A 16476-nucleotide genomic window follows, 5' to 3' on the forward strand; every position below is an offset into this window, starting at 1 on the left:
GAAAGGTGCTGCGTACAATTTAGTTGATTTGAGTCAGTCTCCTGGTCCTAGCTAGAACACTTTTAACACTGTCAATCTAACCACACTCGCATCACTCAAAATTTATTATATAATACCGACCAGTAACACTTCTTACATTGTGGATCTATGGGTACATGGTTTGAGGGCGGTACAATACAGCCCTTGGTAATTTAGCGCTATTCTAGTCATTAAGACGCATAGTACCTGTCAATGCCGTCAGTGGGTTTGCATTGTTGGCGCGATTAAAATACCATAACGTCGTCTTCAGCTAGATTTCGGGGTTTCTGGGTTACCGACCTTCCATCCACCCGTGAGGTACTGTACAATGGCACTTCGTTTTACACTAACGTTTCTGTTAGTCTTACACTTTAACATTAAGTCGATTGTGATTGCTTGATGAGAATGCGGCGGTAGTATTATGAATTTTTGCTACAAAATTCCCAATTCTGCGCGATTTATAAAACCGATCACAAATTACCTCGAAGTTTCCCGATTCCGCAGAAAGCCCAAAGTAAAAAGAAATAAGAATGTAGCCAATCAGCGAGAAGCATTTTCAGATTGACCAATGGGAGCGTTTCGTGATCGGTTTGGTCGGCGTGATTCGATTGAACTGACAGGTTTTGTGAGTCCGAACATTCGTACCAAATCAATAACACGAACTACTTTACTCTTAGGCTATTTGAGGACCCCATGAGCAGCATAAATGCCAAGAACTGCCACCACCATGACGACAACACGATAGAGCTCGTAGAATACAAATCAATTCCTTGGTTAACAGTAAATACACTATGGGCGATGAAACGCGACTTGGTGATATAATTCATGATGAGATTGCAAAAAACCCAGTTCCATCATCGCCTTTCCTTCCCATGTTATATGACGGCGCAGTACCTTGGGTTCCATGCTATGTATACATACAGTTGGTGTTTGGAGTACTTTACAAGTGAGACCCCTCCAGCTTTGTCGATGAGTCTGCAGCCTTTGGTGGCTATTCGGCGTTGAGATCGACACAACATTGGTTCGACCATATCGCTGGGACATTGCCGTAACCGTGACGTATCAATAATAAACGGTCAAACCATAGGACTATGTCAAATTATCCGTTTAGTTTAAGTGTGGAAAGCGATCATTTTAGTCAATTGTCGATTCCACGGGAATAATATGTCTTCAAGTAGCATAATATGACTCCATGAAAGCACAACGTCAACGCCATCGGAGGGGTGACAGCGTTGACGACTCACCACCAGATAAAACGTAAGGGGTAAAACTCAACGAATTGGTAGAGTTATTCGACTTTTGACGTCTAGTATACGTATAGATTTCACCGAAACACCATAATCTTTGTCTTTGCACGTGGACGATATAACGTCCCACGCTTGGCAAGTGACCACCCAATTCCGGTCGATCGATGGTCACGCTAGCCTTTGCCAAAACCAACTGCACAGCCCACAGGGACGCCCTCTTCAGCTACAAGTACCTCAGGTACGTCCGAGTCTGTCGCCAGTTCCCAATTCGTGTGTGTGCGCTAGGACCCACCGCACCGGCAGTCTCAAGGTAGCGAATAGCGTCATACATCCAGTAACTAACCTGGTTTTGCTTGTAGCTGATCCGGTACGCGAACTCGATGGAGTGGTGTTTTCGAGTTGATGAGTCTGGTGCTCGGGTCGTGTAGGTGCTTTCCCCACTGCTGCCCGAGCCATTCGTACGGCAACTTTTGCTCGACGTCCATCGATCTCAAACTGGGGGGAGTCGCCCCTCTCCAGGATGTGTATGCATTTGCGCGGTTCCAAGAAGCCAATATGCGCGTGTATCAGGTGGGGGATGTATTCGATGCGCAGCTTATTCTGGGGAGCTGCCGATCTCTGCAAAACCCCAAGGGCGAGTGGATGCCCAGTCAGTCGTCGTATCACAACGAGGTACATCCGTCCTATATATATATAATGACAAATTTAAGTATATATATATATATGTACCCAGACGAGTCAAGAGATGGTGTTTCAACTCAACCACAACAACAACCTGGGCTGGCACTATGGGTGGGTTGGATCGTCCAACCAAGTGCACCGCGCATGTTTGCATCATTTGGTGGTAACGTGAAGACTAACTACTTCATATATATATATATATTATATATATATATATATATTAAAATCCATATTCTAGTAATACTATATACGATTCGTTTTGGCAGGGCTACGTCGTCGAGTACGCAGCTACCGATCCAACCAAGTTCCGAGTCGTTCAATCAACTTCGTCGCCCCCGTTCATCGTCATGTCGTATCGCAGGGCGTGCTATGTCTGCCAGAAGCACCGCCTCCAGCAAGACCGACTGGCGCCTCCAGCGACCCCGTTGGAGTGCGCGTGCGAAGGCGAGTTCAACAACACTCGGCACTTATCTGTGGTGAATACTCCCCTTCCTCTTGCGAAACCCCTCTTGCGTACGTAGGTCAAATGAATGGACAATTATATATATATATAACCGTGTCGCAGATGGATTGGACGATCCAGTGGCGATGGAGCGGCACTTGAGCGTGTTTTTAACGTTTCTGTCGACGCCATCCGTCCATTTCTTCTCGCGGCAGCTGCCCAACCTCCACGACCGCGTCGTGCACCGGCTGCTGCAGCCCATGGTGGAAACTCTGTCGCAGAACCACCAACGACCACCCATCTCCGTGCCCATGTCCGTCGTGCGCAGTGGCGTGGTCTCGATGGTGTCGACCTGCGACGACGTCGAGTCGCTGAAATCGTTTTGCTTCGACTTGGTACTACAGTGAACAACCCCGTGTCATAACATTAACGCGTTTTATAGGCGCTGTCGAGTTTAACGTTGGCGTCGCTGCACCAACACGTTGCGTTTTTCTCGACGAATGCCGGCCACTTATTGGACCGCGATGCGCTTTACGATGCGTTTGTCCAATGGATTCAATGGAGCCACCGGATTTTGACCAATCAATTGGCGCCGTTCAACATGACCCTGCCCCAGCTCACCAAATCGATCATGCAATCAGCGGCCCAGTTACGCGAACTCAACCCAATCAACGAGTGCCTCCGGCGACTCGACCAATCCACGGGTGACCACAACTCGCCTGGCTTCGACTACTTTGTGGCCCAGCTGCGAGAAGTGTACATGGTACTACTTACTTAGTATATATATACTGTTTGATATTTGATATTACGCTGTAAAGTTAAGATCACTCAGCGGGCACTTAATGGCCTCGGCCGCGTACTAGCTGCGTTTGGAGCTAGCGGACTTAACTATATATATATATACTGTAGTATGGCGCTCGCTTTGAGCCAACTACATTTCATATTTGGGCTGATTCACCAAATCCATCGATTTTGTGTCACGGGATCGACCATTGATGTGCAGAGTAGTTTTGCTTGCGTTTCCTTTTCGAATATTTCAGTCGATTTATTGCTTTGATCAGTGAAACATAGAGTTTTCGATTGGAAGCAACACCAAAACCAATGGCTGATTTAAACGGTCTATGATTGCACCAATGAATTTTGATAGTCTTCCAATAGTGGGCCGACTTTTATACCGAGTTTTGTATACCATCAAAAGACACCATGTCAAACTAATAATTTGCGTCATACACTAATTCGAGGTTGATGATTGGTCGCTTGATTAATGCTCTGGGTTTTGATTCGTCGATCGGTTTGGTGCTGCTCCTTCGGTTCAACACCCTTCTCCAATTTCGAATCGAACTGTCAATACTAGTCCTACTAGTACTACTAGTTATACCTCTTGTCTAATCGAGTGTCTACTAGGCAAAAAACTCGCCAGCAGCCTTTCCAAGCCCCATCGCATCTACCACGTCAAACTTGAACGGAAGGTGGATGTACGACAGCACGAATTCAGTGACCTACGAGGATGCCACGTCACCAGAACTTGATTTTTCGCTCACGACGTTCCTGCGGTGCTTGACCATGGGGTATTCGTTCCAGCTGCGCCTTGTAAACCACGTGCTTCAAGTAAAATAATATTATTTTATACTGCATATGATATAATACAAATAATGTCATAGATCAAGTCGGACTTATCTGCGTTCGACACGGTCTGGTCCGAGTTTCTGCTGGACTCGACGCCGAGGGTGTTTCGGGTGTTCCCTAACGGAGAAAGCAGCATGACCCACCTCTCGGGCTTCCTGCATGGCGATTACATTGGCCGAGAACCAGCGGCCGACACCTCCATATACCTGGACTTTTTCAGCTGGCCGTTACTTGACCATCAAGTTAACCGCGTTACGATTTTGCTGCACCTGACCCAGGAATCGCACTTGGTCGTGGCGGTTACGGTGGCAAGTGCCAGCTTAGACCAAGGGGGCCCCGATGACGTGGCGACGCTGTCGGCCCCCGACCGGTGTGCCAGTTATAACTCGGAGAAAGAAGTTGCACGTGCAAATGTGAGCTTTCTGTACAGACGGCCCGAGTAGTAATTAATAGTTAGTGCGTTGATTAAACCGTGTGTTGGGCACGGGAGTAATAACGTTGGTCGATTAGTGTGACCATGGCTTGTTTGGGTTTGTGAAGGGAGTGAGTGACGTATGCTATTCCCATTCAAATGCATATAAACACAAACAAATCAGAGGTATACAGAGGCAGGCAGTTCAATTATGATTGGCCGAGACGCGTTCATGATTATTCATACTGGGTGAGTATCCTTTATAGACGAATGAGTACTACGTAGTACTACAAGAATAGGAAACGCTTCATGTGACGCCATAGTAAAGCTAAATCGCAACGATTGTTTACCTCTTGACCTGGTTGCCTCCAAATGGTAGTGTTCAGGAGTCGGTAGTAACAACGTTAGATGTGTTTTTATCATCATGGCATGCACAAATACGATCCAATTGATCGAATCAAACTTTGCCAGTCACCAATACAGTACAGTACCACAAGTGCAGCTTGCATTACGTGTAGAATCAAGGAGAATAAAAAAAAATACGCCAAATGCAATGAATATTGTCCAATCAAACATTTCGAGGTGAATTATATTATTTCAATTGCTATACCAACCAAAACAATCGTTATAAATACTGCAACTAATAACCTTACACGTATCTGGTGCTGAGCATGGTGAAATTAATAGTACCTGGCTGGCAGTTATGATTCTCATCTAGATCTACGGATCCAGAATGAAATATCCATTAACTGTACACCCAGGACAATCTCGGTAAATCATCTTTGTTGAATGAGTAGACTTTTCACGTTGTTTTCAAGTGCACGTGATGACTAATTGAACGTGCTCTTGAGGAGATACCTATAACTCACGACCTCCAGGGTGAAGGTAAGTAAAATCCTACCGGTATGCAGCCGAATGCAAGCGAGCCAGGATACATAGTTAAACATTTGGCACATTCCACTCAAGTGCATAAAAGTATCATATAGTATGTATATGCTTGTGTACACACTATGTAGCTGTAGCCCACGAACTTTCGGGGTTTCCACATTTGCATTATATTTCATCATAATCACACTCGAATTAAGGGTGTCAAGTCTCTTTACATGGTATTAATTCCAGTATGAGAGACTTCAAACCCCCCATAGAACTGGGGTACTACTACCTACACGCGATCAGCAATGCGGTCAGCGTTACAATTTCGTCATAAATATGTATGCCAAAGTTAGCCAAGACCCCATATGCAACTAGGATTTAGTATGTGAAAATGACCCAATGTCGTGAAATAGATATGATTCTGGAATAGAATTAGATATGATTCTAGCCAGCAGCTATTCACTAAATAGTTCAGTAACGTTATTGAATAGTTCATGCCGTTGTTCGGTATCCCCCTCCTTGTAGTCTAAAATACCAGAACCATATTTACTGATTGCACCCCTATTGGTTCGCACAACAAAAATCGACTTGCAATATTGTGTGTACCTGAGCTCAAATTATCCGGCTCGATGTTATGGCCAGTTTTATTACAATAGAGTGATTTTGCTACGTGATATTTCCTGAAAAGTTTCACGATGGAGCCTTTTGATCTGATTAATTGGGAATTTCTTGATGAATAAATTCTGTCAGAATTTCTGACTGGGAATACCTTTTCACACAGAGTAGCCAATCAAAACACTTGAATGATGCAAGGTCCCAAACTGCACCTACTGCACTGGGTTGTTGATATGCCTAAAGATTAGGAGTCGTGCCCTACCGGTAGGTGCTCGAAAAGAGCCGCAACAACCCACACAGCGGTAGCTCTGCTTAACAAATTTGAATTTTTCCTATAGCAAAAGCACCTTCCCAACATGATATTCCCCGAAGGGCTTTCAGGGAAATTGTATTGGAAAATTCGTGTGGATTCTTGGTGCAAAATCACTCTAATTTCATCAAAGGGGTACATTTCCAATTCATAACAATCGAACATGTCTACCGTACTAGTAGTTTGAAATCACAAGATAAACACCTAATTTTTACTTCGGCATTGCAATGATGCGCTCTACAGATTTGAACGTGTACATAGCGATTTGAAGGGTTAAGTACTGTCACGGTGGAAAATAGCAGCCTTTCATTTGAAGAGTATATAACATACTTACAACACTCACAGTAATTTGAGCTTTTCAGTTGTTAGGGGGAAAACCGCCATACTTCCATGTCAACTACTTGACTGCACATAGAGTTTTCTTGGAGCTGAGGGGGGTACCGCAGTCGGCGGGGGTTGATTGACTTGCAAGTTCCGTCCTAGCTCTTGTTTTTGCACTACGAGATCGCGGGCAGTTCGTATTCTGTGGGAGGTATACAATAGTTACCTCAGTTTCCATTGGAATGGCCAGAAATAAAAAATGTCTCGTGCCCATAATTTTGTCAATTGCACATGAAATTGCAGTCCAAAAGTTGCCATTGCTGTCGATCTACTTTGACATGCCGTAGATAATGCATCGCCAAGCATTACCATGTCGTTTTCTGCGGATTCACGGTGAGCTATTGACCAAAATTCAAACCATGAAACACATCTTTCAATATTCGCTTCCAATGTTATGGCCCACATGTATTTTCTAATATATCAAAAATGCACTATGTGTGTACAATTGGGGGATTGCCGAGCCCATACCAGCCACTCCATTCGTAACAAAGATATTAGTTCACATGTCCACCAAAAGTCTGGTGCACCCAAACGACTGGATATATTTGTTAGTGTTCCTATTGATGAATACCCACAGTACAGTAGTACAACACTAGACAGACGACCCATGGATATGACGTCAGTTAAGCTGTAAAGGTGTATGGAGAGATGAGTAGGTAGCTGCAGCAGTTGAAGGGCTGTCATTCCCCGGAGTTGTTCGGACTTACCATCCACGCCCTTTGAATTTTTAGCATCGACGCGTTTTACAGCGTTAAGCAGAGACTGATAAGAATAACGTGAGCTCACAATGTAAACGTACTAGGTGAACGACTTTCCAAGAAACTGAGCAAATATACAGTACAGTACTGGTACTGTATACATAACAGTAAGCAAACTACCACATCACTACTCAAGTGGCAGCATTGCTCCAAATTCCTACAGTTTTTAACGACTCGTATATAAGACATCGATCGGTGACTTCGAACTAATTACGGTAGTTGACGCCACCGTAGCTCAAAAGGCATTCAAGGCTTGGAGGTGGCTTTGTGATCTGGTTTTGATCGCAAAGCCTCCTCCTAGTGTACCTCCTCAGCAGCGAAAGTGTCACCTATGATTGAAAAAAACGTGTTCTGTAATTCTACTTCGAACTACTAAAGACGTTATACTAGTGGTAAAGCTTCAAAGTTCAAACAGCATGTACAACATGTACGACGCCCATGCTCATCCACTCTTCATATTGGAGGGTCGGGCTGACTTTACTCTCGCCATACCGGTACAGTACTGCATAGAGTACCCCGGAACCCCGAAACCCCAAATTCAGCGCTTCCATCCAAACCCAAATGCCATGCACACACTACTGTTCTACAGTATTTGTGCAGTTACTAGTATGCCTTTACAGTTACTAGTACTACATAGTACCCTGGAGTACTACGTAGTACTAGTACTACGGTAGTAGTAGCAAGGTACTATAACACTCATCACAACATATTTGGTCAGTGTGAAAACTCCATTGGAACAACCTCCGCTGTGCACGTTAGTATAAACGATGAAGAAATTACACCGGAGAGTTGAATTACCCCAAAACTACGTTTCGGGGTAATTCAACTCTTAAATTTGTAGCAGTAACTTGAACGGAAGGTGGATGTACGACAGCACGAATTCGGTGGCGTACAGGATGCCACGTCACCAGAACTCGATTTTTCACTAATGACGTTCCTCCGGTGCTTGACCATGGGGCATTCGTTCCAGTTGCGCCTTATTATTATTCATTTAAATATTATTATTCTCTAGGTGAAGTTGGACATATCTGCGTTCCGATCTCTTTCGTCGGTTTTACAAAAATAATCACGATTACGGCTCATACATAATAGTTCACTTGATTCAAATTATGTATGGATAACTTGGCGAATACGACAATTCTATCCCCACCTATATGTGTAGATTGTTATGCCTAACAGAGCGGTATAAATTAGTAGAGTATTTGTTTGGACGTTGTACGTGATGGGGATTGGAATTGGTTTCGTATCTGTACCTACTATACATAATTCAAATCATAAAAAATATAACCCAGTGATATTATCCAGTATATATATAAATCAGCAGATGTGATTACAGTATTAATAGTTTGATACTAGTAAGTCGTAATACCATGTATATTTATTTCCCTCAATTGCTACAAAGTACTAGTAGTACTCAAATCCCGAGTCTAATCGCTGGATGTAAAGCTCTAGTGGTCGTATTGGGTCGAAGTCAATGGGCGACAGGCAGCGACAAGAACGCATGTAGAAAGCGCAAGTGTTTTCCATACCTTTTGGGTTGGTGGCCCGCTCCGTCAAAGCCGACAATTTCAAGTCTGCAAAACCATGAAAATTATATTATTTGATTGTGGCTTGTACTCAAGCTTGAGTAGTTTGGGAGGCTCCGCTTGTAGTTGATATGATTTCGCCTTGGGACGTACATTCCGAGGTTGAAGCGGTCGTATGTTCGTTAATGCCGCACGACGGTACGACATGACGATGTAAACGGCGGGGAAACCACCGTTTGCACGACTTTGCGTCGCGAGGCACATAGTATTACTAGTACTAGTATTACGTAGTATTTGGCTTGAATTGTGAGGTTAAATGGGCAAGTACTGTAGTTAGTACGGTACTAGTATTTGACTGGAATGTTACTACAGTGCGTTAGGGTGGACGACCCGACCCAACCTTACCTAGTACACCACCCCACGCTGTTGTTTTGGTTCAATTGGAAGGCCATTTGGTGCTTATTCTACAAATACGGCGTAGGATTGCTCGGCATCCACTCGCCCTTGAGGTTCTGGGGCGTTTGCCGAGGAAAAGAATGGCTTCCGACTGGCCCCCAAGCTGGAACACACCCTTCAAGGCGGTCGCTGTCGGCACGTTTCCTACATTTAGGTCGACGCAAACTTGGTATGAATGACATGGACAGCAGTGCCGAAAACACGTACTTCCTCTGTTCCAGGTTACTGCGACATTTCAACATTCTCATGTTACTTGCGACGTTTGCATTTCATTGGCTGTAATTCTTCAAGTTCTATCAATATCGAACATTTATGACATTTCATTGGCTTACAAGTGCTTTAAGCGCTTATTATAAACCAATCTTTTGCGAAAATTCATGCAATTCCCTTTCAAAGTATCATTCGCCCAAATTGAGTGAGGGCTCGATTGTCTGTGTCAATTTAAAGTAAATATCGGCAGTAACCTGGAACAGAGGAAGTACGTTACTATAAACATCACTGCTTACGACAGTATTGAATGGATAGATCAGCTACATAGAACAGGGGTGGTGAGAGATGTCGGACAATAAGTACCTTGAGTCTGCACGAGCGATGTCATCGAATTGAATGATCAGGTAGGTAGAGAATGAGGGAAATAATATTGTCACCTCAATATGGCGTTATGTATTCGATGGCGTTAATTTTATTAATTTGAAAGATTGATCAAAATTCGCCTAGAACAGTTGACTACAATACCAACGTTGTCATGTGGTTTAATTGCCATCACGATGACATGCTCACTAAATGGCATGTCATTGCCTCGCGTATTGAGCCGTGATTGTATGTGAGCTACTTGTGTTGTGAGTATAGAAGGAACTTGGAAGAGGTTGGTGATTATGAATGGTTTGATATTAATCGTATGTAATCTTAAGACAATTAATTCAACTCGTGTGTGATGTTCGTTGTATGACATGAAACCGGTTTCGAGTATTGTACTTGGTCCTAACTGTATTAAAAAGTCTTTGCGTTTAGACGGCATCCGAGTACAATCCATTGTATACAGTATGTGGTCTATCGAGAGCTTTAGGGGCTAAGGTGAAACAGTAGGTTTTAGTAGGTTCGCAAGGTCGTCCACGCATCAACGCAAATACGACTCCTGATTGGCTAGAAAGTGAATTTTCCGGATAACATAACCTCACGCCTGAGTTGGATTCATTTGCACGTTTTCGACAGAAATCAAGAAATATTTTTTATATATTTTCAAAATCCTCGAAAATAGTTCGGATAACTTCCCTGCCTTAACTGTAAAGCTTGGATGGTTTTTCACAGACCAGCCCCTAAGGGGCTGGTGCTATTTTGGGTGAGGTGTTCACTTGCCTTTGATTGACCTGCGTTGTATGAGAGCCCATTCTTGCCATATTAACTGTAAATATGTTTCACAGCATAGTAGAATTTGTGTTTGGTGATGTGAGTAGTGTGTTGGAAGTCGATGGAGCTGTGTGGTTGGTTCCTCCCAAAGGGAGGTCATAAATTTTTGAAGTCGCATCGAGTCGAGTCAATTCCACGGTAATCTTTAGTAAAAGGCGAAAGATTAGTACGTAATGAAATTAACTCTGCGAGATGATTGAAATGAATGAACCAGCGTTTTAATAGCTACAAACTGTACTCCCACGCGTGAAATGACTTGTACTCTGGCCAATCACAGACGCTTTACTATATTCCACAGGTTATCTTATAATATGTTAAAGGTTATTGTAAGGACCAAAAACTTGACAAATGGGTCGCACATCGTTACAACGACGGGCACAGCTCAACACGACGGCCATGGCGTGGCATGATGCCGCCATCATGGTTATGCTGCTGCCGCTCGTTGAGGGGTAGGCAGCTCCACTTGTGCATCGTCTCTCATGGCGATCTCACCACTCTTCCTGGGTTGAGTGAGTCTTCTCTTGACGGACTCGGCATCTCTGCCTTGCACGCCCTCAACATGTATCCCGTCCATGGTTCGCTTCGCCATGATTGACTCCACGCGTCTCCTAGCACAGGCAGGAGCAGTGTGGTTGGGATCTCCGACTCTGACCTCTTCCTCCGACACGACGAGTTTGCCCAACCGACCAAAGTCGTCGACTTCAACCGCTTCAACATGACCGGGGAGGTTGTACATTACGAGACCGCGGGGGACGACCACGACCAGTCCTCCCATCCTGATGGGGTATCTGCCATCATCATCTTCCCTTGGATTTCTCTCATCCTTCCATTAGACATGCGGCCATGGCACGCACGTCTCTGGCATCGTCGCCGGTCGATCACCTGAGTGGTCAAGGCAAGCCTGATTCCATCAGTGATTGCCCACACGTTCATGGCAAGATCCAGGTGATGGCAAAGGTATAACTAGTGATATCCAATTGAAGATAGACTACTCATGTACACAATGGAGTAGGTGGTGGGAACGACAGTGCCCAAGGTCCCCAGCTCTACTCGATCGTGCCCACGGTGCGGTTACAGTTCAAATGACGTAGAGATCCACCCACGGAAGGTGCGGCGCCATCTTCCCAAGCAAGTTCCCCGAGTGAGTCGTGGGTCGTAGGGGCTGTGGCCACCATCGTCATGGCGGCGGCATTCGCCATGCTGCTCATGCTACGACGGAAGCGTCACCCCGACAGACAAATGCAGTCGAAGCATGCGAGTCTGCGCAGCCTCTTCCGCGAGTCTTGTCGGGAGTGCGGCTTTGTCTGCATCGACTCTGTTGTCTTGATGGAGCACATGCTGGAGGTTCATCTGGCGCCACAGACGTGTCGGCAGTGCCATTTCACCACGCCGACCCTCGCGCTCCTTCACTCGCACACATGCAAGCGTTTCATTCCGTATAAAGTGACGTATGTCCGGATAATTATGTGTTTTATCCGTCGTCGACTTTTGACATTTTGAGTTTTGAATCATCGCGGCAATATGCTTCGGCGGCAGGCAGCGCCAGACGTGTCGACGATGGCAGACCTACGAGAACATGTAACGTGGTTGAATTTGATCATGTCGTTGATGAGTGTGACTGGGGTAGGTCCGAGCATGCCACACCACCCTGCGGAATCGCCATGCCACTCCTGCCGCCTGTGCAGGTGCGCTGGACCAGGTCGGGAAATGCCTCGCCTTCCACCACGACCGGCGGAACCTGAACGTCGAGTACTTCTTGAGCTCGTTCGACTACATTGTCGTACGTGACAGACACACCTGCGATTGTCTCTTCCTCTTCGTCGTAGGACAACATGGTCGACCGTCTAGAAGAGCGGCGCACCCACACCCAAGTTCTGCTCTCGATCGTCCAGCTATGTTTTTGCAGCGGGCTCTTCTGCGGCGAATCCTTCCGCCCCGTCGCCGATCGCATCGTCGTGCATGTGATACTCCTGTGCACCCACACGGATGCGCGCGTTGCTGCCAAGGCCCGCGAATGCTTGACCGTGTGGACAGAACGCGTCAGCTACGACCTGCATGTAGTCGTGCAAGCTGGCGAACGTCTGTCGTCGGAAGAAGGTATACCCTTCGTCACCATATTCCCATGTCCTTTCTCATCTCCACGGCAGAGTCTGTCAACTACTGCATCTCGTTTGTGGATCAAATCCCCACAATTCTCGGCAGCTGGGACCCCAAGGAGCTCCATGACATCGACCTGTTTGCGTTGATCGCCAACTGCCTCATGGACGACCGGCAGAACGTCCGACGACACGGCTACGAGCCTCTCGCCCTGTTGTTTGAGTTCCAGTACGTACGATATATATCTTGTGAACCACGAACCCCCGAAACCCCGAACCCCCGACACCTTGATGTTGATCTAGCCGCGCGGAGTACGGCGACGACCCGCCACTGGTCCACGCGTACTTGGAGCAACTTCCCAAGCAAGTTGTGGACGAACTCCTTCGACAAGTGCCGACGTCCGCATTGGCCCACGCCATCCGCCCCCTGCTCGTCCCGCGGCATGCCTTTCCGAACGCCAAGAAAGCCATGCAGTCGCCCGTGCTGTCGAGAAAGCTGCAGTTTTACGACACGCCGTCCAGTTATCCGGATGTTGTCCACCACCATCTGCGACACCGTGCATCTCGAGCCAATCCCAGACTCGAACCGGACGTTCCGAGGTCGGCGTTCAAGGCGAGGAGGCCGCCGCCGCCGCATAGGAAGAGGAGGATGTACAGTGGATATGGGGACGATGCGAGCTTGATGCACACGGTGGTGGGATGGGTGTGGTTCTGGGTCGTGGTGCTGCTGGCAGCGTTTGGCTTCATGTCGTTGCTATGGTTTCTATGGCAAGTGTAAATCTCACAATAGGCAAATGTCCAGTAAGTTCGTTCTATGGTGGAGGTTTTCCCAAGTATATAATATACTAAAGTTAGTTGTGCGACAAGCTTACCGATAGAACAATACAATACAGTACTGTACTTAGTGGTTCATTGGCAGCACTGGGAGGACTACTATGTACAACTTCGTAGTAGTACTGTACTAGTACTAGTATAGGTCAAGTACATGAAGTACGTGGCAACGCCAGTGGACAGCTTGGCTTGTGGATGTGTGGCGTCCCAAGGCATATATCATGAGTTTATGGTTACGACAGTCATACTACGTAGTAACAAAGTTATATGTTCAAAGGACTGGGAGAGAATACGATCCTACTACAACCTATGGCTGCGATAGGATGATGGGTATACACTTGGACAGGACCAGACCCAGCTTCCATGGGCTGCATCCGCTCACAGTATAAGGCACGAATTGTCTGAACTATATCCAGGGGTTTATAAAGCATAATAGACATACAAGTATGTGGGGACTGAGTGGCAGCAGTAAGATTGGACACTCGCGTGGAGAAATAGCCAACTGACAGACTCCTTCAGCAGGTATCGAAGCACCATCTATTCCGTACCTAACTGGTAAGTGTATTGACAAGATCAAGAACAGTGAGTCGAATTCTTGTGATTTGAAGTGTCGTGAAGATGGAGCCTACGCATTATATCTACCCACACATCGACCTCTCGGCGAATACTTTAGTCCCACGTATGCCAACAATTGAATAGAAAGTCAAGGGTATGTGTATATGGAGCGAGGAAAGCTGCCATTCAGTGCATGTTGGGCTGTCGAGCCTGGTTCATTTTGTCATTTTGATGTGCAATTTGGAAGTGTGGTGGTATGACTTTGTGCGTTTTGGCAATCGATTATTACGCCAGAGATCTCTACATCTTTCACGTTTTCCAGTCATCACCACACGTTTTAGTGAGTGATCAACTAGGAGCCCCGAAACAACAATTTACCCTACCAGGGTCATGTCACTGCATTGTTTTCTATAAAGTGCTCAAGTGTAACTATTAATAGCTGATTATTCCGTTAAACTGGAGACATTGGTTTTCCCTGCATTTTTATCTTAATGTTTGTATGGGCTCTACCGTCAAAAAGTGTATTTTTATTCACAAACTTGATTTTACGACGAGAAGGTTCATCATGTGCTGACTTGGCCACCAGTCCACATACAAACGTAAAATGTAATGAAGGCATCCATGACGGACATGACAGCGATCGGGCTGGTGGAGCAACCGATGCATCCCTAGACCGTAGGGCCTTAGGGCCTGCTCGGCCAGGGATTTGAACCAGCAAGTCGTGCAAGCGGCTGATGTCAACGACTTGCATGCCCTCCTAAGCAGGTTATGCAAGCAGCAGGCCTCAGCATGCCCTGCTGACTCAAGGCCCTGGCCGAGCAGGCGCTGCGGTCTAGGGACGCATTACGTGCACTAGTACTCTCGCGGCATCATCTACCAAGGCGTCTAGAGTATCTAACCACACTCTCGTATTGCAGCACCTGCTAACCATGCATCAATCGGTACAACACGAGGATGGTATGACTTCCCCTCACCAAATACCAACTTGGTCGTGGCTGAATTTCTTAAGTATGCCGCGCCCAGTTGTGGGATTCCAATTCTGATGGGCTCTAGCAATATCTACGCAGCGCCGCGAGTCGTTTGCGCTTGATTTGAGCGCGATTGAATGAAAAATGACTGTGTGGCGTATGTTTGAAAATTTCCTGACCTGAGCACCGGAGCGACAAGAAACAATAAAACAAATCTGAAAATAGCTTCAGAATCGTCTTTTGATTGGCTATCTGTAGTCGAAATTTAGTTCGGTTTTGGGATTGTTGGCCTGAGATATCGTTCCGAGAATTATATGTCTCCAGTTTTGCGGAACGGAGGAAGGTTTCGGGGTTTCGGGGTTTCGGGGTTACTACGAAGTATATTACTACGTAGTAATACACTGGGGTGACACTACAACTACTTGGTTCCAACACGATATACATTACGTAGCGACGACAGTGTAAGGCGCGACTTGTTGGCGGGTGTCCCATGCATAGAGCATGAGTTCCTGTACGAAATCATAACTGTTTTCAGACTACTTTGGGGGCTGGACTCACCACGGCCACCAGCGACGCGGCCTGTGACACCGTCGTATACAGCCGCTCCGACCAGAAACTGCATCCGTCACCACATTCGCTCAATTGCAGCAGGGGGGCAAGAGACGATTCAATGGGGCTACCATACAGTTCCAGAATGCATGTGTCATATAATACTAGAAATACCACGCAGAAGGGGAACAACAGCAGAGGGATTGGGCCAAGTTGCCACAAGTGTGCACGAATAGCCATCGGGCAAACAACCACAGCGGGTAACGAAGCAACCACTAATGTCAATGTGAAGCAGTCGCTGAGGGGTTTCGGGGGTTATGTGGAGATTGGGGGATCGAAACGTACTTGAACCCAAGGCTGGTGCGGCTCGTACTGCAAGATTTGCAGGCTAGCCAAAAACGTGCCCCCGCAAAAGACAAAAATGAGCCCAAACACCGCCCAGTGCATGAATTTCTCCCACAGAAATCCGTTGCGGAGGTCTTCGCTACTGCGCAACAGCCCCATCTAAAACAAACAAAATTACCAATCCATAATGTGACTGGTAACTTTTGAGGGGCACTATGGACTGTACCAGAGCGAGGACCGACGCTGTCCAGAGTACGTCGTTCTGCCGAGTCAACGTCAGGTTCATGGATGCAATGTGGAAGTGATGTGGACGATATACATGATTTGATCGACGGTAGAAAGTGCCCCGTGACTCTATTTTTAGAGGAGGAGGTGGTTTC

At 46.3% G+C, this 16476-nt stretch overlaps 4 protein-coding genes across 6 annotated transcripts; 3 read left to right on the top strand and 1 right to left on the bottom strand.

The window, feature by feature from the left end:
* Positions 1-1373: 1373 nt before the first annotated feature.
* On the top strand, positions 1374-4529 carry H257_17589. 2 transcript variants are annotated; one of them, XM_009846449.1, is made up of 10 exons: positions 1374-1503; positions 1551-1575; positions 1625-1632; positions 1694-1937; positions 1999-2109; positions 2213-2459; positions 2512-2783; positions 2831-3151; positions 3793-3996; positions 4050-4529. In XM_009846449.1, exons 1-10 carry the CDS (start codon positions 1430-1432, stop codon positions 4455-4457), a joined length of 1914 nt encoding a protein of 637 aa, XP_009844751.1. In that variant the 5' UTR covers positions 1374-1429; the 3' UTR covers positions 4458-4529. The 2 variants fall into 2 exon arrangements, with proteins under 2 accessions (XP_009844751.1, XP_009844752.1); XM_009846450.1 differs by lacking the exons at positions 1374-1503; positions 1551-1575; positions 1625-1632; positions 1694-1937; positions 1999-2109 and having other exon boundaries at positions 2149-2459.
* Positions 4530-11531: 7002 nt separating this feature from the next.
* Positions 11532-11911, top strand: H257_17590 (hypothetical protein; the record flags this gene model as incomplete). The annotated part of the gene is made up of 3 exons (XM_009846451.1): positions 11532-11536; positions 11586-11709; positions 11765-11911. 3 exons carry the CDS (start codon positions 11532-11534, stop codon positions 11909-11911), a joined length of 276 nt encoding a protein of 91 aa, XP_009844753.1.
* Positions 11912-12264: 353 nt separating this feature from the next.
* On the top strand, positions 12265-13714 carry H257_17591 (hypothetical protein). Its single transcript, XM_009846452.1, has 5 exons — positions 12265-12330; positions 12380-12532; positions 12579-12849; positions 12900-13077; positions 13152-13714. The coding sequence occupies exons 1-5, from the start codon at positions 12274-12276 to the stop codon at positions 13624-13626; spliced, it is 1134 nt and encodes a 377-aa protein (XP_009844754.1). The 5' UTR covers positions 12265-12273; the 3' UTR covers positions 13627-13714.
* A 1849-nt stretch (positions 13715-15563) lies between these two features.
* On the bottom strand, positions 15564-16423 carry H257_17592. 2 transcript variants are annotated; one of them, XM_009846453.1, is made up of 5 exons: positions 16323-16423; positions 16097-16255; positions 15926-16026; positions 15761-15878; positions 15564-15711 (listed from the first exon to the last, which is right to left on the bottom strand). In XM_009846453.1, the coding sequence occupies exons 1-5, from the start codon at positions 16380-16382 to the stop codon at positions 15646-15648; spliced, it is 504 nt and encodes a 167-aa protein (XP_009844755.1). In that variant the 5' UTR covers positions 16383-16423; the 3' UTR covers positions 15564-15645. The 2 variants fall into 2 exon arrangements, with proteins under 2 accessions (XP_009844755.1, XP_009844756.1); XM_009846454.1 differs by having other exon boundaries at positions 15564-15878.
* Positions 16424-16476: the final 53 nt, after the last annotated feature.

Source organism: Aphanomyces astaci (genome assembly GCF_000520075.1).
Source record: "Aphanomyces astaci strain APO3 unplaced genomic scaffold supercont1.111, whole genome shotgun sequence".
Taxonomy (NCBI): Eukaryota; Oomycota; class Saprolegniomycetes; order Saprolegniales; family Verrucalvaceae; genus Aphanomyces; species Aphanomyces astaci.

What these genes read in the sequence shown, in the direction of transcription:
- H257_17589 (XM_009846449.1), top strand. Translation starts at nt 1,430, where the DNA reads ATGGTCACGCTAGCCTTTGCCAAAACCAACTGCACAGCCCACAGGGAC. An exon ending in TCTTGCGAAACCCCTCTTGC is followed by an intron (nt 2,460 to 2,511) that starts GTACGTAGGTCA and finishes ACCGTGTCGCAG; the next exon opens with ATGGATTGGACGATCCAGTG. An exon ending in AATCGTTTTGCTTCGACTTG is followed by an intron (nt 2,784 to 2,830) that starts GTACTACAGTGA and finishes CGCGTTTTATAG; the next exon opens with GCGCTGTCGAGTTTAACGTT.
- H257_17591 (XM_009846452.1), top strand. Translation starts at nt 12,274, where the DNA reads ATGCTTCGGCGGCAGGCAGCGCCAGACGTGTCGACGATGGCAGACCTA. An exon ending in TGGCAGACCTACGAGAACAT is followed by an intron (nt 12,331 to 12,379) that starts GTAACGTGGTTG and finishes TGACTGGGGTAG; the next exon opens with GTCCGAGCATGCCACACCAC. An exon ending in GCCCTGTTGTTTGAGTTCCA is followed by an intron (nt 13,078 to 13,151) that starts GTACGTACGATA and finishes ATGTTGATCTAG; the next exon opens with CCGCGCGGAGTACGGCGACG.
- H257_17592 (XM_009846453.1), bottom strand. Translation starts at nt 16,382, where the DNA reads ATGAACCTGACGTTGACTCGGCAGAACGACGTACTCTGGACAGCGTCG. An exon ending in CGCACCAGCCTTGGGTTCAA is followed by an intron (nt 16,027 to 16,096) that starts GTACGTTTCGAT and finishes CATTGACATTAG; the next exon opens with TGGTTGCTTCGTTACCCGCT. An exon ending in CCGCGTCGCTGGTGGCCGTG is followed by an intron (nt 15,712 to 15,760) that starts GTGAGTCCAGCC and finishes GATTTCGTACAG; the next exon opens with GAACTCATGCTCTATGCATG.